The following is a 19080-nucleotide window of genomic DNA, read 5'->3' as shown; positions in this document are numbered from 1 at the left end:
TCAGTTCCCGGTTTACTTTAGTGTTTGGGGGGGGGGGGGGGGGGGGGTTCATGTTCATTACAATTAAAAGCTACAGCTGAGTCCTCTCAAAGACCTGGACCTGGTGGTTTTACCTTTCAGAAACCTCCAGACCGGCACCGGGACAAATCCTCCCCAGCTCTCGGTCTCCAGCGGCGGGTCCGAGAACAGCGCCTTCAGGCCGGCCAGACCTCCGTCCGCGTCCCGCTGCGGCTCCTGGGCCGTGCTGAGCGGGCTAGAGTCATCAGAGTGATCCAAACCCAGGCCATCGTCTCCGAAGAAAGAAAAGCGGCTGGAAGCGCAGAGACTGAGGACGCTGTTTCATTGGTCAGTCTGGAGGCTGCTCCTCCGGTCTCCTCCCTCCCTGAGACGGAGCGCACGAGGCAGGATGATAATAATAATTCAGCTGGGGGGTCTGGGGGCCTCCCCCTGAAACAATTGAGCAAGAAACACTTACTTTCCTGCATTCTGGTGATTTTGTTTCTTCACAAATTAATGGAGGAAATTTATGTCAAAGAAATTCAGATGACACGTGACAATTTAACCTCTAACAGAACCAAGTCCGTGCAGCAGCTCTCAGATCAGTTCCTCCTGTAGATCAACTCATTTAATATCTGCAGAGTCCTGGTTCAGTCTTCGCTCCTCTGTGTGTCTCTGTTTGGGGAAGTGACTCTTTAAATGTGACTCTGGCTCCTTTTCACCTCCATGAGAAATGAATTCACTTTAATTCAGTTAGAAACTCCTGGACTTTAACAGCTCCTGGGTTCAGCAGCAGGTTCAGAATCAGATCTGTGTTCTCTGACAGGCCCAGAAGAACGTCCTAATATTAGCGACAGAAGTATTTTAACAAAATCTACCTGCGTTACCCTGTGTTACTGCTCTGCAGCTGGGGCAGTAAGCCCTGCAGGCCGTCTGACAGACGCAGAACTGTCTGGGATTGGATGAGACGAGCACTCTGCTCCTCAGGTAGAAACATCCTGGAGCAGAGAGACGCTCAGAGAAAAGGAGTTGAAGTCAGAAGATCGACTTTGTTCAACTGGCACATTAAAGTTCATAAAGCTGATCTAACTACAGCCTTCTAGTTTTCTCAGCATAGTTTTTTTGTTTAACCTCATACTCTGAGTCAAAACAAATGTTATTGTATCAATGCAAGAAAAACCCCTGAGCTCGTCTGACGGACACATTTCTGCTTCATTCAAGTCCCAGTTTAACGTCTGGATCCATCCTGTTGATGAATTCTGACGACGTATTTATTAAACACTTGTTTCAGTTATCAGAGCTCTGATTGGGTGACCTTTATCGCACACAGGGACTGCTGAATCCAGACTCTGCACAGAGCACAGTTTGATGGATGTGGATGATGGAATAGGGGCAGTGAGAACAGAGGGTGATATAATAAGTACAACCCTGTATGACACGCTCTGCTGAAGCCTTCCAGTAACAGCTTTCTCTCACCAGACAGAATGATGAAAACAACACCTACTAAAAGAAGGCGTAAAGGTACTGAACATGTGTTTTATTCCCTGTGAGCTTTACAGTAACAGGAGGAAGGCCGACCAACAGAGCGCAGCTCACACCTTTACAGAAGCAACAGATTTCAGTCATACTCGTTATGAAGAACAGACTTTAATGCTTTTAACTGTTTCTGCGGTTTGATTTTGCCTACAGGGCGTAAGGATAATTTAGAAATGTGTCAGATTAAACGCTAGACCTAACAGCCGCTCAGGGTCAGAACAGGAACAACAACAGCCTGCGTTATCAGACACTGAGATTAAGAGTCTTTCTTTTAACGGACTGAACCAGCAGCACGTGAATAAATGAAATACTGTCTTAAAGGTTTCAGGAGGCCAGAGCAGCCACTCACAGAGCGCTGCTGCTGTAAACTCTGACTGCACAACTCACAGCATGTTGTGCTGAAGTCAGACACTTTATTTTCCCACAGCAGCCACTGCAAGTCCTATCCAGACCCGAGCAACGATTCTGGGCCCTGAGTTCAGACTCCAAACCAACCGGCTGAGGAAGCTGGGAGAGCCTGCTGCTGTTTCAGGGACGTCACTAAGACAGAAGGACGGGGGGTTTAGCCCCCAGGGTGTGTGTCAACTGCGCTCGCAGAGCTACACTTAGATGTCACCAGGTGAGACAGACATGTTCTCTTCTTCCATTTTCTCTCTACAGTTATTGTAATGTTAGCTGCGTGGGGGAATTTACTCAGTCCAGACAGAGTTCTTCTGATAAAGCAACACCATATCTAATTCCTCTCTCTTAGATAATTTGCAGGTGCAAAGAATGCTATTTAATGACACTAATAGAAGTTAGTTCAGTCAGAGTGTGATTTTGCTCTGTAGTTTGGCTGCAAACAAACATTCAAGCTGCTGATTCATTTATTTCAGCCAATAAATGCAGAAAGTTAAGTGGGTGACAATACAGCAAATACATACATGTAGACCACCACTGACCTGCAGACCACCACTGACCTGCAGACCACCACTGACATGTAGACCACCACTGACCTGCAGACCACCACTGACCTGCAGACCACCACTGACATGTAGACCACCACTGACCTGCAGACCACCACTGACATGCAGACCACCACTGACCTGCAGACCACCACTGACCTGCAGACCACCACTGACATGTAGACCACCACTGACATGTAGACCACCACTGACATGTAGACCACCACTGACCTGCAGACCACCACTGACATGTAGACCACCACTGACCTGTAGACCACTACTGACATGTAGACCACCACTGACATGTAGACCACCACTGACCTGCAGACCACCACTGACATGTAGACCACCACTGACCTGCAGACCACCACTGACCTGTAGACCACCACTGACCTGTAGACCACCACTGACCTGCAGACCACCACTGACCTGTAGACCACTACTGACATGTAGACCACTACTGACATGTAGACCACCACTGACCTGCAGGCATCTACTGACCTGTAGACCACTACTGACCTGTAGACCACCACTGACATGTAGACCACCACTGACCTGCAGACCACCACTGACATGTAGACCACCACTGACCTGTAGACCACTACTGACCTGTAGACCACTACTGACCTGTAGACCACCACTGACCTGCAGACCACCACTGACATGTAGACCACCACTGACCTGTAGACCACTACTGACCTGTAGACCACTACTGACCTGTAGACCACCACTGACCTGCAGACCACCACTGACATGTTACATCTGGTCAATGAACTGAAGGATAAACCGGTACAAAAATATTACCAGAGACACTCTGACATTTAGTTTTCAGTGACAACAACATTGTGTTTAATTGTAACAGCAAGGCTTTGATTTGTTTTAAAAGACTAGATTTAAATGTGTGAGGTAACTTTGCTTTGATTGGTCAGAGCTCTCTGAGTTAGAAAGAAGAGGATGTAACTGTAATGATTTACACTTTAACCACAACACGTGATCATGTATTAATGTACTTCTATAAAATATGGTGTGTTTGATGAATCTTAAAGATTCAGTTATTATAGGAGCCTTTCTAAATGAGTACTTTTATACTTCAGAAAATCCTAAAGTATTTGGAGAAAATCAAACTGAGAACACTTGACTAATACATTTTATAAACTGTTTATTCAAATGAAAAATAAATAACTCAGCCAGATGATGCTAAGCTAACACATTCACATGATGCCATGCTAACTCATTCAGGTGATGCTAAGCTAACATATCCACATGATGCCATGCTAACTCATTCAGGTGATGCTAAGCTAACACATTTACATGATGCCAAGCTAATTCATTTAGGTGATGCTAAGCTAATTCATTCACATCATCCTAAGCTTACTCATTTAGGTAATGCTAAGCTAATTCAATCACATCATCCTAAGCTAACTCATTTAGGTGAAGCTAAGCTAATTCAATCACATCATCCTAAGCTAACTCATTTAGGTGATGCTAAGCTAATTCATTCACATCATCTTAAGCTAACTCATTCAGGTGATGCTACGCTAACACACTCGGGTGACGCTAACTAATTCATGTACTGCTAAGCTAACTCATTAAGGTCATGCTAAGCTAACATATTCAGGTAATGCAGACAGTGCTAGCCGTAGCATCAGCGCGTCACGCTGTCCTCCACGGCGGCGGGGTCCAGGTAGACATATGGCAGCTTCAGGCCGACGTTCCTCGCCGCGATGTCACAGCTGAGACGTTTCAGGTCGCTATGGAAACAGGCCGCCATCTCCATGGGAACGCTCTCGGTGAAGAGCTGCTGCTTCGAGCCGCCCAGAGGAACCTTCAAGAACATTAAGAGCTGATCAATCCGACAGGCACTCTACCTGAGTTTATAAGAGAAGAAGAACTCTGACCTCAGGCCGTGACCTTTAACAGAGGTCACGACCTGTAACAGAGGCCGTGACCTCAGGCCGTGACCTGTGGCAGAGGCCGTGACCTCAGGCCGTGACCTGTGGCAGAGGCCGTGACCTCAGGCCGTGACCTGTGGCAGAGGCCGTGACCTCAGGCCGTGACCTGTGGCAGAGGTCACGACCTGTAACAGAGGTCACGACCTGTAACAGAGGTTGTGACCTCAGGCCGTGACCTGTGGCAGAGGTCACGACCTGTAACAGAGGTTGTGACCTCAGGCCGTGACCTGTGGCAGAGGTCACGACCTGTAACAGAGGCCGTGACCTGCAACAGAGGTCACGACCTGTAACAGAGGTCACGACCTGTAACAGAGGTCACGACCTGTAACAGAGGCCGTGACCTGCTTCGAGCCGCCCAGAGGAACCTTCAGGAACATTAAGAGCTGATCAATACGACAGGCACTCTACCTGAGTTTATAAGAGAAGAAGAACTCTGACCTCAGGCCGTGACCTTTAACAGAGGTCACGATCTGTAACAGAGGTCACGACCTGTACAAGAGGGCACGACCTGTACGACCTGTAACAGAGGCCGTGACCTGTAACAGAGGACACGACCTGTAACAGAGGACACGACCTGTAACAGAGGCCACGACCTGTAACAGAGGACACGACCTGTAACAGAGGCCACGACTTGTAACAGAGGTTGTGACCTCAGGCTGTGACCTGTAACAGAGGTCACGACCTGTAACAGAGGACACGACCTGTAACAGAGGCCACGACCTGTAACAGAGGTTGTGACCTCAGGCTGTGACCTGTAACAGAGGTCACGACCTGTAACAGAGGTTGTGACCTCAGGCCGTGACCTGTGGCAGAGGTCACGACCTGTAACAGAGGTCACGACCTGTAACAGAGGTCGTGACCTGTAACAGAGGTCACGACCTGTAACAGAGGTCGTGACCTGTAACAGAGGTTGTGACCTCAGGCCGTGACCTGTGGCAGAGGTCACGACCTGTAACAGAGGTCACGACCTGTAACAGAGGTTGTGACCTCAGGCCGTGACCTGTGGCAGAGGTCACGACCTGTAACAGAGGTCACGACCTGTAACAGAGGTCGTGACCTGTAACAGAGGTCGTGACCTCAGGCCGTGACCTGTAACAGAGGTCACGGCCTGAGGTCACGACCTGTAACAGAGGTCGCGACCTGTAACAGAGGTTGTGACCTCAGGCCGTGACCTGTGGCAGAGGTCACGACCTGTAACAGAGGTCACGACCTGTAACAGAGGTCGTGACCTCAGGCCGTGACCTGTAACAGAGGTCACGACCTGTAACAGAGATCGTGACCTGTAACAGAGGTCGTGACCTCAGGCCGTGACCTGTGGCAGAGGTCACGACCTGTAACAGAGGTTGTGACCTCAGGCCGTGACCTGTGGCAGAGGTCACGACCTGTAACAGAGGTCACGACCTGTAACAGAGGCCATGACCTCAGGCCGTGACCTCAGGCCGTGACCTCAGGCTGTGACCTGTAACAGAGGTCACGACCTGTAACAGAGGTTGTGACCTCAGGCTGTGACCTGTAACAGAGGTCGTGACCTGTGGCAGAGGTCACGAGGAGACGTTTAATAGCTTTACAACTCACAAGCCCAAAAAGTTTGTAAAAGTTGTGTTCAAGTGTTTTAGGAAGGAATCACTTCACAGCCAGACGGCAGGAGGAGGACACGCCTACTACAACTACGCGTGACCAGGGTTGGAACCAAACTTCCACGAACTGTGGATTGGATGAGACCCGTGCGTTTAGATTCTGATTATCGGTTCCTAACTTTCAGCATATTTCAGCTCCCGAGTAATTCCAGCATTAAAGGCACATTCTCCAGAGAATTATCTGGGAAAGCAAACAACAGTTTGAACACCTTTAACCCGGAGCCTCCTGTAAAAGCTCCTGCTTTAACCACAAACCTTCTCCGGCATTAACGACATTCAGCGGATAAATCGGACTCTCTGACTTTAGCATCCACTGAGCCGCTAGCTCGGCTAGCTGGGGCAGCGTGTGGGACAGGATGTTAACATGAAGTGTGCGTGTTGTGTTTGTGGTCTGCGTGTTCATACGAAGTCTGCAGGTTTCTTGCTGAGCAGGTAAACGGTGGCGAGGCCGTGCACAGTGGCGTCCACGTCAGGAAAGCTGTCCAGCAGGCTCCGCTCGCTGCAGCGCCCCCTGCAGGCCGGAGGAGGGCGCAGCAGACCCACCGGGGCGTTGGGCATCCAGCCGAAATAGTCCAGCTGCACGGGGAGACATTCAGATCCAGGATTTAACCACCGGCCAGTGAGGTACAGGACCTTTAAAGACCCACAGAGTCTGATGTCACCTGAGCGTCATTAACGGCCGCGTGCTGTGCCGACGCGTTGAAGATCACCATGGTAACAAAGTACGTCAGGTCCGTCGCTGAAGTGAAGGATTTTGGGAAACCTGAGAGACAGATTTTGAGGTTACTGGTACTAACTGTTTCAACTCCAGCGTTTAAATACTGTACAACAGGAATACTGCAGTAAAAACTCCACAGTACTGCAGTTTAAATACTGCACAACAGGAATACTGCAGTAAAAACTCCACAGTACTGCAGTTTAAATACTGCACAACAGGAATACTGCAGTAAAAACTCCACAGTACTGCAGTTTAAATACTGCACAACAGGAATACTGCAGTAAAAACTCCACAGTACTGCAGTTTAAATACTGTACAACAGGAGTACTGCAGTAAATACCTTTGTTCTCGTCTCCGAGGCGCCCAAACACGATGACCTCATTGATCCAGCTCTGCAGCTCTGAATCTCTGATGACATCATCGTCGCTGCGGTAATAGTAGCTGACCACGCCCCCTACGTACCTGCAGTCAGTCAGAGAGGTTACTTTGTTTTTCTGCCAACACCAACACAGTAATCCTGCTTTTATTTTTGATTATTGTTTATTAGTTAATCAGCTTCATCATCATAGTTTAAAAATAACAGCCGCCACCGCCATCAGGGGCGAGTTGTGTCTGCACTTTCCCGCCTTTTTAACACTGTTGTGTTTACAAACTTATCGCAGCTGATTGGTTAACACCTGGGACCTCGAAGCTCCTTGTTGAACGTTGCACAATGTTTCAAGGAAACGTGCCGAAAGGTTTCGAGATTGAACTCCCACCAGGTTTCTGACCCCGCAGTGACATCACACTTTGCAACAGGAAACACCCGCTCGACCAATCACAGCTCACTTGTGGATGATGTCCCACAGCCGCAGGCCGTCGTCACGATAATAATAACCAGGAATGGAGTCCAGGCCACGCCCCGTGATGTCATCTGGTAAACAAAGATCCTGATAGGTGAGCGAGGCAGACGCCCTCCTGAGGAACTCCAACGCTGCGGCTCCGCCCACTGCCGTGTACTGAATATTTAATGAGACGAGAGAATAAGAATCAGTAGTGTGTAGTACTAAATACAGCAGTAGATATGGTACTTATGACTAAATACTGCAGTATATATAGTGTTAATGAATACATGCAGTATATATAGTGTTAATGAATAAATAGTGCAGTATATATATAGTGTTAATGAATAAATAGTGCAGTATATATATATAGTGTTAATGAATAAATAGTGCAGTATATATATAGTGTTAATGAATAAATAGTGCAGTATATATATAGTGTTAATGAATAAATAGTGCAGTATATATATATAGTGTTAATGAATAAATAGTGCAGTATATATATAGTGTTAATGAATAAATAGTGCAGTATATATATATAGTGTTAATGAATAAATAGTGCAGTATATATATATAGTGTTAATGAATAAATAGTGCAGTATATATATATATAGTGTTAATGAATAAATAGTGCAGTATATATATAGTGTTAATGAATAAATAGTGCAGTATATATATATAGTGTTAATGAATAAATAGTGCAGTATATATATATAGTGTTAATGAATAAATAGTGCAGTATATATAGTGTTAATGAATAAATAGTGCAGTATATATAGTGTTAATGAATAAATAGTGCAGTATATATATATAGTGTTAATGAATAAATAGTGCAGTATATATAGTGTTAATGAATAAATAGTGCAGTATATATATAGTGTTAATGAATAAATAGTGCAGTATATATAGTGTTAATGAATAAATAGTGCAGTATATATATATAGTGTTAATGAATAAATAGTGCAGTATATATATAGTGTTAATGAATAAATAGTGCAGTATATATATATAGTGTTAATGAATAAATAGTGCAGTATATATATATATAGTGTTAATGAATAAATAGTGCAGTATATATATAGTGTTAATGAATAAATAGTGCAGTATATATATATATAGTGTTAATGAATAAATAGTGCAGTATATATATATAGTGTTAATGAATAAATAGTGCAGTATATATATATAGTGTTAATGAATAAATAGTGCAGTATATATATAGTGTTAATGAATAAATAGTGCAGTATATATATATATAGTGTTAATGAATAAATAGTGCAGTATATATATAGTGTTAATGAATAAATAGTGCAGTATATATATATAGTGTTAATGAATAAATAGTGCAGTATATATATATAGTGTTAATGAATAAATAGTGCAGTATATATATAGTGTTAATGAATAAATAGTGCAGTATATATATAGTGTTAATGAATAAATAGTGCAGTATATATATATAGTGTTAATGAATAAATAGTGCAGTATATATATATATAGTGTTAATGAATAAATAGTGCAGTATATATATATATAGTGTTAATGAATAAATAGTGCAGTATATATAGTGTTAATGAATAAATAGTGCAGTATATATATATATAGTGTTAATGAATAAATAGTGCAGTATATATATATAGTGTTAATGAATAAATAGTGCAGTATATATATATAGTGTTAATGAATAAATAGTGCAGTATATATATATAGTGTTAATGAATAAATAGTGCAGTATATATATAGTGTTAATGAATAAATAGTGCAGTATATATATATAGTGTTAATGAATAAATAGTGCAGTATATATATAGTGTTAATGAATAAATAGTGCAGTATATATAGTGTTAATGAATAAATAGTGCAGTATATATAGTGTTAATGAATAAATAGTGCAGTATATATATAGTGTTAATGAATAAATAGTGCAGTATATATATAGTGTTAATGAATAAATAGTGCAGTATATATATATAGTGTTAATGAATAAATAGTGCAGTATATATATATAGTGTTAATGAATAAATAGTGCAGTATATATATATAGTGTTAATGAATAAATAGTGCAGTATATATATAGTGTTAATGAATAAATAGTGCAGTATATATATATAGTGTTAATGAATAAATAGTGCAGTATATATAGTGTTAATGAATAAATAGTGCAGTATATATATATAGTGTTAATGAATAAATAGTGCAGTATATATAGTGTTAATGAATAAATAGTGCAGTATATATAGTGTTAATGAATAAATAGTGCAGTATATATAGTGTTAATGAATAAATAGTGCAGTATATATATAGTGTTAATGAATAAATAGTGCAGTATATATAGTGTTAATGAATAAATAGTGCAGTATATATATATATAGTGTTAATGAATAAATAGTGCAGTATATATATAGTGTTAATGAATAAATAGTGCAGTATATATATAGTGTTAATGAATAAATAGTGCAGTATATATAGTACTTATGAATACTGCTGTGTATATAGTGCTTATAATAAATACTGCAGTACATTTGGCCTAGTTACTCTACTGAAATTGATCTAATAAGGAAAAAGTCTATCTAAAAATCTATAATAAATACTAACATGATCAGATAACAGCTGATGTTGATTTCATATCATGATATCATGGGGGCGGAGCCTGACCTGTTTCAGTGACCCTCCCTCAGACAGCAGCAGCTGGCGAGCCAGAGTGTCGATCTCCAGGGTGAAACGGAAATGAGGCGCCAACAGCTGCAAAAGGACAGGACAAGTACCGCAGAAAGTACAAGCAACACTACTACTGCCACACCTACACAAAGTGAAAACCACGTATCTCCGGATTAAAGGCACACTTACTCACTTTGGAGATATGTGTTTTCACAGGACAGTTATAAAAAGTGTCACAGAGATTAATAAGAAAACACAAAACATACTGCGAATACTGCAAATGCTAAAAATACTACAGCAACTGCACATGAAGGCAAATAAAATATACACAAAACTTCTATGTAATTTCAGAAAATTCTCCATTCAGTGCCGTATCTATACACAAATGAGTACTGCAGTTACACAGATAATACTCGCTGTACCTTGTAGAGAGGGTGCACCATGGGAAAGTTGCGAAGCGTTGCCATGGCGAAGAGCTCTGACATCACATGTGTGCGCAGGAAGTGAGAACGCAGCTCGTGGTCGGCGAAATCGGCAGAGCGCACAAATGTTTTGGCTGTCAGCCAATCAGCTTCCAGATCCTGAGGGATGAAGACCGGGTTGGTCTCACCTGGAGACTGCTTCAGCTAGGAAAGGAGACAAGGACACGTAAGGAGCTGATGCTAACATTAGCTAACTAGCAGCGTGCAGCTGAAAGTCCGTCTCGGCAGGTATTTGGCAGGAAGCTGAACTCGGTGACCTGATGAGGCTCCAGATGATGAAGAGTCACCAAAGTTTTTAGGTTTCATCGTCTGGAAACTTTAAATGTTTGAACGATCCATCCAACAGCTGCTGAGAAGTTTCCAGCAGAATGAGGAGGAGAGACTCTCTGACCCCGGGAGCCAGGAACAAAACTCAAAACCACTTCAGCACACAAAACACTCGAGACTGTAACGTTAAATATGTTCCAGAAAAACAAGGGTCAGAGGTCAAGGGTCAAGTTACCTGGATAGCAATAGGCAGCAGCTGGTTTCTGGAGTTCAGGTGCAGCAGGATGAGTGGAGCCGTCAGGTAGTTCTGCTTCCTGTTGACAGTGTTGGCTGTGAGGCCGTCCAGCAGCCTGTAGTCCACCACGAACACGTTCCCCTTCTGCAGGACCAGATGATCAATACCCTCATTAATATTCACAAACACGGTCCTCTGTAAGACCGGATGATCAATACCCTGATTAATATTCAGGAACACGTTCCCCCTCTGGAAGACCGGATGATCAAGACCCTGATTAATATTCACAAACACGGTCCCCCTCTGGAAGACCGGATAATCAATACCCTGATTAATATTCACAAACACATTCCCCCTCTGTAAGACCAGATGATCAATACCCTGATTAATATTCACAAACACGGTCCCCCATTGGAAGACCAGATGATCAATACCCTGATTAATATTCACAAACACGGTCCCCCATTGGAAGACCAGATGATCATTACCCTGATTAATATTCACAAACACGGTCCCCCATTGGAAGACCGGATGATCAATACCCTGATTAATATTCACAAACACGGTCCCCCTCTGGAAGACCGGATAATCAATACCCTGATTAATATTCACAAACACGTTCCCCCTCTGTAAGACCAGATGATCAATACCCTGATTAATATTCACAAACACGGTCCCCCTCTGGAAGACCGGATGATCAATACCCTGATTAATATTCACAAACACGGTCCTCTGTAAGACCGGATGATCAATACCCTGATTAATATTCACAAACACGGTCCCCCATTGGAAGACCAGATGATCAATACCCTGATTAATATTCACAAACACGGTCCCCCATTGGAAGACCAGATGATCAATACCCTGATTAATATTCACAAACACGGTCCCCCATTGGAAGACCAGATGATCAATACCCTGATTAATATTCACAAACACGGTCCCCCATTGGAAGACCAGATGATCAATACCCTGATTAATATTCACAAACACGGTCCCCCATTGGAAGACCGGATGATCAATACCCTGATTAATATTCACAAACACGGTCCCCCTCTGGAAGACCGGATAATCAATACCCTGATTAATATTCACAAACACGGTCCCCCTTTGGAAGACCGGATGATCAATACCCTGATTAATATTCACAAACACGGTCCCCCATTGGAAGACCAGATGATCAATACCCTGATTAATATTCACAAACACGGTCCCCCATTGGAAGACCGGATGATCAATACCCTGATTAATATTCACAAACACGGTCCCCCATTGGAAGACCGGATGATCAATACCCTGATTAATATTCACAAACACGGTCCCCCATTGGAAGACCGGATGATCAATACCCTGATTAATATTCACAAACACGGTCCCCCATTGTAAGACCAGATGATCAATACCCTGATTAATATTCACAAACACGGTCCCCCTCTGGAAGACCGGATAATCAATACCCTGATTAATATTCACAAACACGTTCCCCCTCTGTAAGACCAGATGATCAATACCCTGATTAATATTCACAAACACGGTACCCCTCTGGAAGACCGGATGATCAATACCCTGATTAATATTCACAAACACGTTCCCCCTCTGTAAGACCAGATGATCAATACCCTGATTAATATTCAGGAACACGTTCCCCCTCTGTAAGACCAGATGATCAATACCCTGATTAATATTCAGGAACACGTTCCCCCTCTGTAAGACCAGATAATCAATAACCTCATTAAGGCTCACACTCAGCTTTAAATTAATTTTAACTCGCTGTTGTAATAAAGGTCGCTTCACCTCCACTTCCTGTCTGAGGCTGGCTCCGCCCTCCAGGGCCACCGCCACCGTCTCCTCGGTAACGGCCATGTTGGGCGGGATTTCTGTGCAGCGGCGAATCAGAGTCGGGTTGGCTCCGTTCAGGAACTGATGTCCGAAGAACCAGTCCTCCCTCCAGAGGCGCTCCACCAATCCTGACACAGGAAAGACGTGATCAATGACGCAGAATCAACATCAGGAATATGTAAAAGAAAAAGGAGCAGATTAATCAATACACATCTGATTATTGATGAAAGTGTTTTGCTCCGGCCTGTGAAGGTTCAAACACGTTCCTGTTTGGTCCCCTCGCTGGACTATTGATTATTGATCTGTGATAAGTAACTCAGTTGTTGTTCTGCTGTAAATCTTTTTGATCAGATTTCAGCTCCTTGTGGAAACTCCAGTCTGAGAGCTCAGTGACCTGCTGTGTTCTATTGATTACTGATAGTTCATGGATGGTGGTCTCACTGCAGGTCGGGGTCCTGGTCTGCTGGCAGAGCTGATGGATCTGATGGAAACTGGACCAACGCTTCTGAGAGAACAGGAAGCTCTGCAGACCCAACTCCACCAGTCTGAAGACAGAACAAGACCAGAACAGACCAGTGAAGACCACAAAAAAAAGTAGAGACCCGTAAAGACCAGAAAAGACCAGCAGAGACCAGTACAGACCAGCAGAGACAAGTAAAGACCAAGAGAGACAAGAACAGACCAGTGAAGACCAGTACAGACCAGCAGAGACCCATAAAGACCAGCAGAGACCCGTAAAGACCAGAAAAGACCAGCAGAGACCAGTAAAGACCAACAGAGACTAGTAAAGACCAACAGAGACTAGAACAGACTAGTAAAGATCAGTACAGAGCAGTAAAGACCAACACAGACCACTAAAGATCAGTACAGACAAGCAAAGACCAGTAGAGACCAACAGAGACCAGTTAAGATCAGTCAAGACCAGCAGAGAATATTACAGATCATAACAGAACACAATTGACCAGTGAAGACCAGTACAGACCAACAGAGACCTGTAAAGACCAGTACAGACCAACAGAGACCTGTAAAGACCAGTACAGACCAGCAGAGACCCATAAAGACCAGAAAGACCAGTAGAGACCAGTACAGACCAGCAGAGACTAGTAAAGACCAACTGAGACCCGAACAGACCAGTAAAGACCAGTACAGAGCAGTAAAGACCAGCAGAGACCATATAAAGGTATAAACCGTTGTGCTGGAAGGTTTGAGAACCCTTTAGTTTCTATATTCCCGCCTAAAACCTGCTCAGGTCTCACACGGAGTGGAACATGTTCGACCTGGTCTAATGATCTAGTAATGTAGATCTGTGAGAGGCAGAAGTGTTGGATCTGGTCCTGACCTGAGCAAACCACAGGGCTCGCAAACCTTCCTGCAGCGCTGAACAGGAACTGCCGTAAACCGTTTCTTCAGGACGTACACTTTGCCAACAGTCAGAATCATGTCAGTTGCCTTGGAGACAGAGAATTGAACCTCAGCAGGAAGTGACATTACATTGTCAGCCTTCATCGTCTCCGGAAGACCGTCGTCGTAGCAACTCCACCTGTGAAGACACGCCCCGTTTCACCTGTAACGTCTTAATGAAGCAGCGTACAGGCTGAGCGCCTCATTAATACCTTCTGATTGATTACCGATAGGTGTGACGGCGCCACGTCAGCTCGTTCACCCTCTGATCCAGTTCGATTGGTTGGACGTCGTTGAAAACAAACTTTGCTTCAGAACAAAAACAAAACAAACAAACAAACATTAACACAGACTTCAAATAAATAAACTTTGTTAGCGAGAAGCTACGTTTAAAAACCGACCAATCGAATCCCTGAGAGCCAGCGAGGTCGAGCAGCTGACCAATCGGTAGCAGGGGAACAGTGAGACTCCGCCCTCAGGTGTTGTCACGATGACCTTCAAACAGAACCAATCACTGGCTGCGGTGGGCGGGGCTTCCAAACGGACCAATAGCAGAGCTCCAAGGCTCCTGGGACACTGAACCTCGTATTCTGCCTGGCAACAGAGTTTAAACACTCATAACAGCAGTTACAGAACAATTAGCCTTAAAGAGGCGGTATTCTGCTTTCCCCTCTCCTTTATCGAGTTATAAACCTTTTTGTGCTGTAACAGGTTTGCAAAGTGAAAAAGCCCAAAGTGAGTTCCCATCTCTGCTCTGAACTGAAAACAGCTCGTTTGGATTCCAGCCTTTACTTCCCTTTCTTGTGACATCACAATGAAAATACGTGTCATAATGCTCGCCAAGCGGCTACTCCGACACGCCCTCAGAAACAGCAACTCCCAACAAAGATCATTTAGAGACAAGATGTTTCACTCCATAGCTAAAACGAAGCCTTCAGCACAGAATGGAAAGATGAGCTGCAGCAATGTGCAGGATGACAAACAATATAACCATGTAAACCTGCTCTGGTAGAACCAATAATAAGATGAGGAACCTGAAAATGAGCAGAAAACCACCTCTTTAAATGTCCTCATATACATTATATTAAAAGAATTGATTAATAATTATATTTCTGTACTTTTTCTTCTGTGGTTTTGCAGCAGCAACACATGCTCTTCAAAACCCGACAAACCTGAAAAATACAAACAGAACAACATAGTTAGAGGAATTTTATTATTAAGTGTTAAAAACAAATATATTTATAAATCTGTGATATATTTTATTTAACTAAAATAACATTTTAGGTGGTGGCTCTGACTCACAGATCTCTCAGCCAATGGGACGCGCTCGCTGGCTCCTCTGCTGCCAACCAGCTGGACGGTGGTTCGGTGGGCGTCGCCGCGGAGGAACAAATGTTCCTGGTACACGACGATGCGGTATATCACCATGGCAACTGCACAAACAACAGCACAAAATGCAAAAAACAATATGAATTATGAAAAATACTGAAGGTGTGAAAATGACTTTTTATATAGTAGCTTGTGTTTACATTAAATACTTTACAGAAATATACTCTAAGTGACAAACACGTGACGATCAGGACAAACTGAACGATTAATCAGACTAGATAGAAACAGACACCTGCAGAGACTCGAGTTTACGTTAACAAGTTGTGTCTTTATTTATTTATACAGGTAAACCCTAAACACACGGACTCAAAGTATAAAAATTAGTATTCAGTTGCTTGTTTTTCAAATTACTTTTTTAGGACAATACACATTTCTTTCTTCTATATTTACATGGCAGCCTTTCTAACTTTCTCAAAACATTTTCTTTTGTTATTTAACATTTCAGGAAATTTTTAACACATGCTTTTAAAAGTGGCGGGACATGTTGTGTAAATGACACCAAACATCTTTATTGAGATCCTGCAAAAATCAAACCTTAATAAGTTAAATATGGTTGATAAAAATATAATAATATAATAAACAAAAAAGTACAATTATATAAAAATGTTCCCTCAAAGATCACAATTAAATATATTTTTCACAATCGCTTCAGGGTGAAATAAATCCTGCCTGGTCTCCTCCCTGATGAGCATTAACTCAGTATTGATCAGTACTGCAGTACTGAGTACAGTAATATGTAGTATTACTCACCGTTGATGAAGTGCTGCACAGAATCCTCTCCGACTGCGAGCAGAGAGAAATACATCTCCTGCGACGGCTTCTGTCAATATTTAGTTTGCACATTTCTGCAGAGTTCAGCTCACAGAAGCTGCGTGTCGATCATTCCTCCGATTAATTATTAATAACTGATAATCTGTTAAAGTCGGAGGAGGGAGAGTCGGGGGGGACTTTATCATCCGGCTGCAGGAGGGGGCGGAGCTGTGACTGTAGATAAAGATGGCCGCCGCGTCTCCACTTCCTGCCTCTGTACAAAGCCAAAATTTCCCGGATACGGCAGCCGCCATCTTGCCCTGGTGACGTGCTCTGCAATTACACCATCGGCGGCGGGGCAACATGTTCGTTTGTGTCAACTTCCTGTTTAGCCTCCGCCAACTTGAATGTGCCGCGCGGCTCTTCTAGACTTTCCAAATGTTATCGACCAAACTCTGATAGTGAAACATTTTACGGCCGCTAGTAAACTGGGGCGAGTTCAGCGCCCAACAGAAACGGCGGTGCCTCGAACACCCTGTCGTGTAGGAAGGCGCACTACATTTTTGTCGCAACTGATTGGGTAACACATTGTGACATGACCACCAAACAGAAGAAAACATACCTTGAAGCCCGTTGCAGAACGTTGCAAACTTCCTGTGGGCTTGGAGGAAATTATGCTATCAAGCCGACCAATCACAGCTTTTACGGTCTGCATCGCCGCGGCGTCATTAGATGTTTCAAGTTTTCGCCAACGACAGACCATTACATTCATTTAGCTGATGATTTTATCCAAAGCGACTTACAGCTGCTATACAGGTCAGAGGTCGCGCCTCTGGAGCAACGAGGGGTCACAGTGGGGGACTGAACCCGGGCGTCTTATCCAGCTGTGAAGCAGAACGACCTCCTGAATCCTTTAGAGTCATGTCAGAAACTAAAGAATGGATGGATGTGAAGTTTTTGTGGCTAAATGCAGATAAACCAGGTTATTAGTTGTTGGTTCTGACAAACACAAGTATCTGTTTGAGAACTTGACTGTTCTGAGATGTTTCCAGATTGTTTTGGTTTCTGCTCAGGGTTTTTTTTTTTTATGAAAATGTGCTCAAAAACATTTGTGTTCCTGTGAGTAAGTGTAATTTTCACCTTTATAGTGATGACACAGTGTTGTGCACGGCAGCTCCTACTCTTGCACAAGCATTTACGGACCTGCAGTCTGATTTTCAGGTTCTGCAGAACTCCCCGGACCAGAGAGAACCACAGATCTACAGGATGACCTTAGAGGACACATTCACACATCTACGTCTAAAAAACGATCTCCGCCCACACCAGCGTTTCGGCTGCGTATCAGAATCAATCACCATCTGTATGCAGCTGAAAACGTGACCGCTCACGTGCACTGAGCACGTGCGTGCCGGTGGAAACAGGAAGCAGATTGTCTACTCCGCAGCTAAAGAAGAAAGTTCTACCAGAGACGAAGGAAGAGCAGCGACGGTGAAGAACCACAGCTGTTACTGAGAGGAACGCGGGAGGACGGAGAGGCGGCGGGAAACAGACGATGCAAAGTAAATACGGAGACATGCAGGGGACAAGTGTAGAAGAGTTAATTTACACAGAGCAGAATATTTTGAAGAGGTGGTATTCTGGTATTCTATTATTATATTGAGTCGTCTCTTTTTTTGTGCGTGGAATAGGTTTGCAAAGTGAAATAGCCCAAAGGCGTGCTTGAAAACAGCTCGTTTGGAGTCCAGCTGCTTCCCTTTCATCCCTGTGACGTCACAGGGGTGAAAGCTAAACGCGCCTTATGTAACGCTCGCCGAGCGGCAACTCCGACACGCCCTCAGGAAACAGCGAGCTGCAGCACGCAGCTCTCCTCTCCCTTCCAAACACTAGCTACCCTCCAGGCAGTCAGTGGACATAAAGTTGTTCCTGTGATGTAGAGACAGAGCTCAGTTAAAACTTTATGGATACAGATTAATAACTCACCGCTCTGAAACTCTCGCTCCAGTCCGTGTTGCCGAGCCGTTTACCGGCCTCTCGCTGACCCGCCCTTCTCTGCTTCTGATTGGCTAGTAGTCCTTAACTAGGAACTGAGCATGTGCAACTCTCAACAAAGATCATTTAGAGACAAGATGTATCACTCCATAGCTAAAACGAAGCCTTCAACACAGGGTGGAAAAAGGAGCTGCAGCAATGTGCAGGATGACAAAAATATAACCATGTAAACCTGCTCTGGTACAAACTCTAAATAAGATGAGGAACCTGATGAGCAGAAAACCACCTCTTTAATAAAAACACCAAAACTAAAGCTCTGTCAGCAGCTTTGTGTTTTCCGACATCAACGTTTTAGGTTTTGGCATTCGCTGTTTAAATCTGGACGGGAGGAAGCGTAGCAGAAGGTCAGAGTTTAAAATGAGAAATGTAGGAGTGTGGGCGGAGCCTCAGAGATACTTATCCACA

General features: G+C 43.6%; 2 protein-coding genes across 2 annotated transcripts in view; both read right to left on the bottom strand.

Moving 5' to 3' along the window:
- LOC119914930 (hydroperoxide isomerase ALOXE3-like) overlaps window positions 1–994 on the bottom strand; it is a 3911-nt gene extending 2917 nt beyond the window's left edge. The window contains exons 1-2 of the mRNA XM_038734475.1: window positions 885–994; window positions 114–310 (exon numbers count right to left, since the gene is read on the bottom strand). Coding sequence (XP_038590403.1) covers window positions 114–310; window positions 885–994 — 307 coding nt within the window. The remainder of the gene's footprint in view (window positions 1–113; window positions 311–884) is intronic.
- A 2625-nt stretch (window positions 995–3619) lies between these two features.
- LOC119914853 (polyunsaturated fatty acid lipoxygenase ALOX15B-like) lies at window positions 3620–18521 on the bottom strand. Its single transcript, XM_038734396.1, has 15 exons — window positions 15790–18521; window positions 15606–15659; window positions 14889–15081; window positions 14715–14796; window positions 14504–14626; window positions 13528–13631; window positions 13042–13214; window positions 11248–11391; window positions 10686–10889; window positions 10261–10347; window positions 7613–7782; window positions 7125–7246; window positions 6729–6829; window positions 6472–6642; window positions 3620–4302 (listed from the first exon to the last, which is right to left on the bottom strand). Exons 1-15 carry the CDS (start codon window positions 15913–15915, stop codon window positions 4123–4125), a joined length of 2034 nt encoding a protein of 677 aa, XP_038590324.1. The 5' UTR covers window positions 15916–18521; the 3' UTR covers window positions 3620–4122.
- Between the last annotated feature and the right edge of the window lie 559 nt (window positions 18522–19080).

Source organism: Micropterus salmoides, unplaced genomic scaffold (genome assembly GCF_014851395.1).
Source record: "Micropterus salmoides isolate LMB-PRFRI ecotype aquatic unplaced genomic scaffold, ASM1485139v1 Ms_hic_scaffold_20, whole genome shotgun sequence".
Classification (NCBI taxonomy): domain Eukaryota; kingdom Metazoa; phylum Chordata; class Actinopteri; order Centrarchiformes; family Centrarchidae; genus Micropterus; species Micropterus salmoides.
This window is presented reverse-complemented; position numbering and strand designations above follow the sequence as displayed.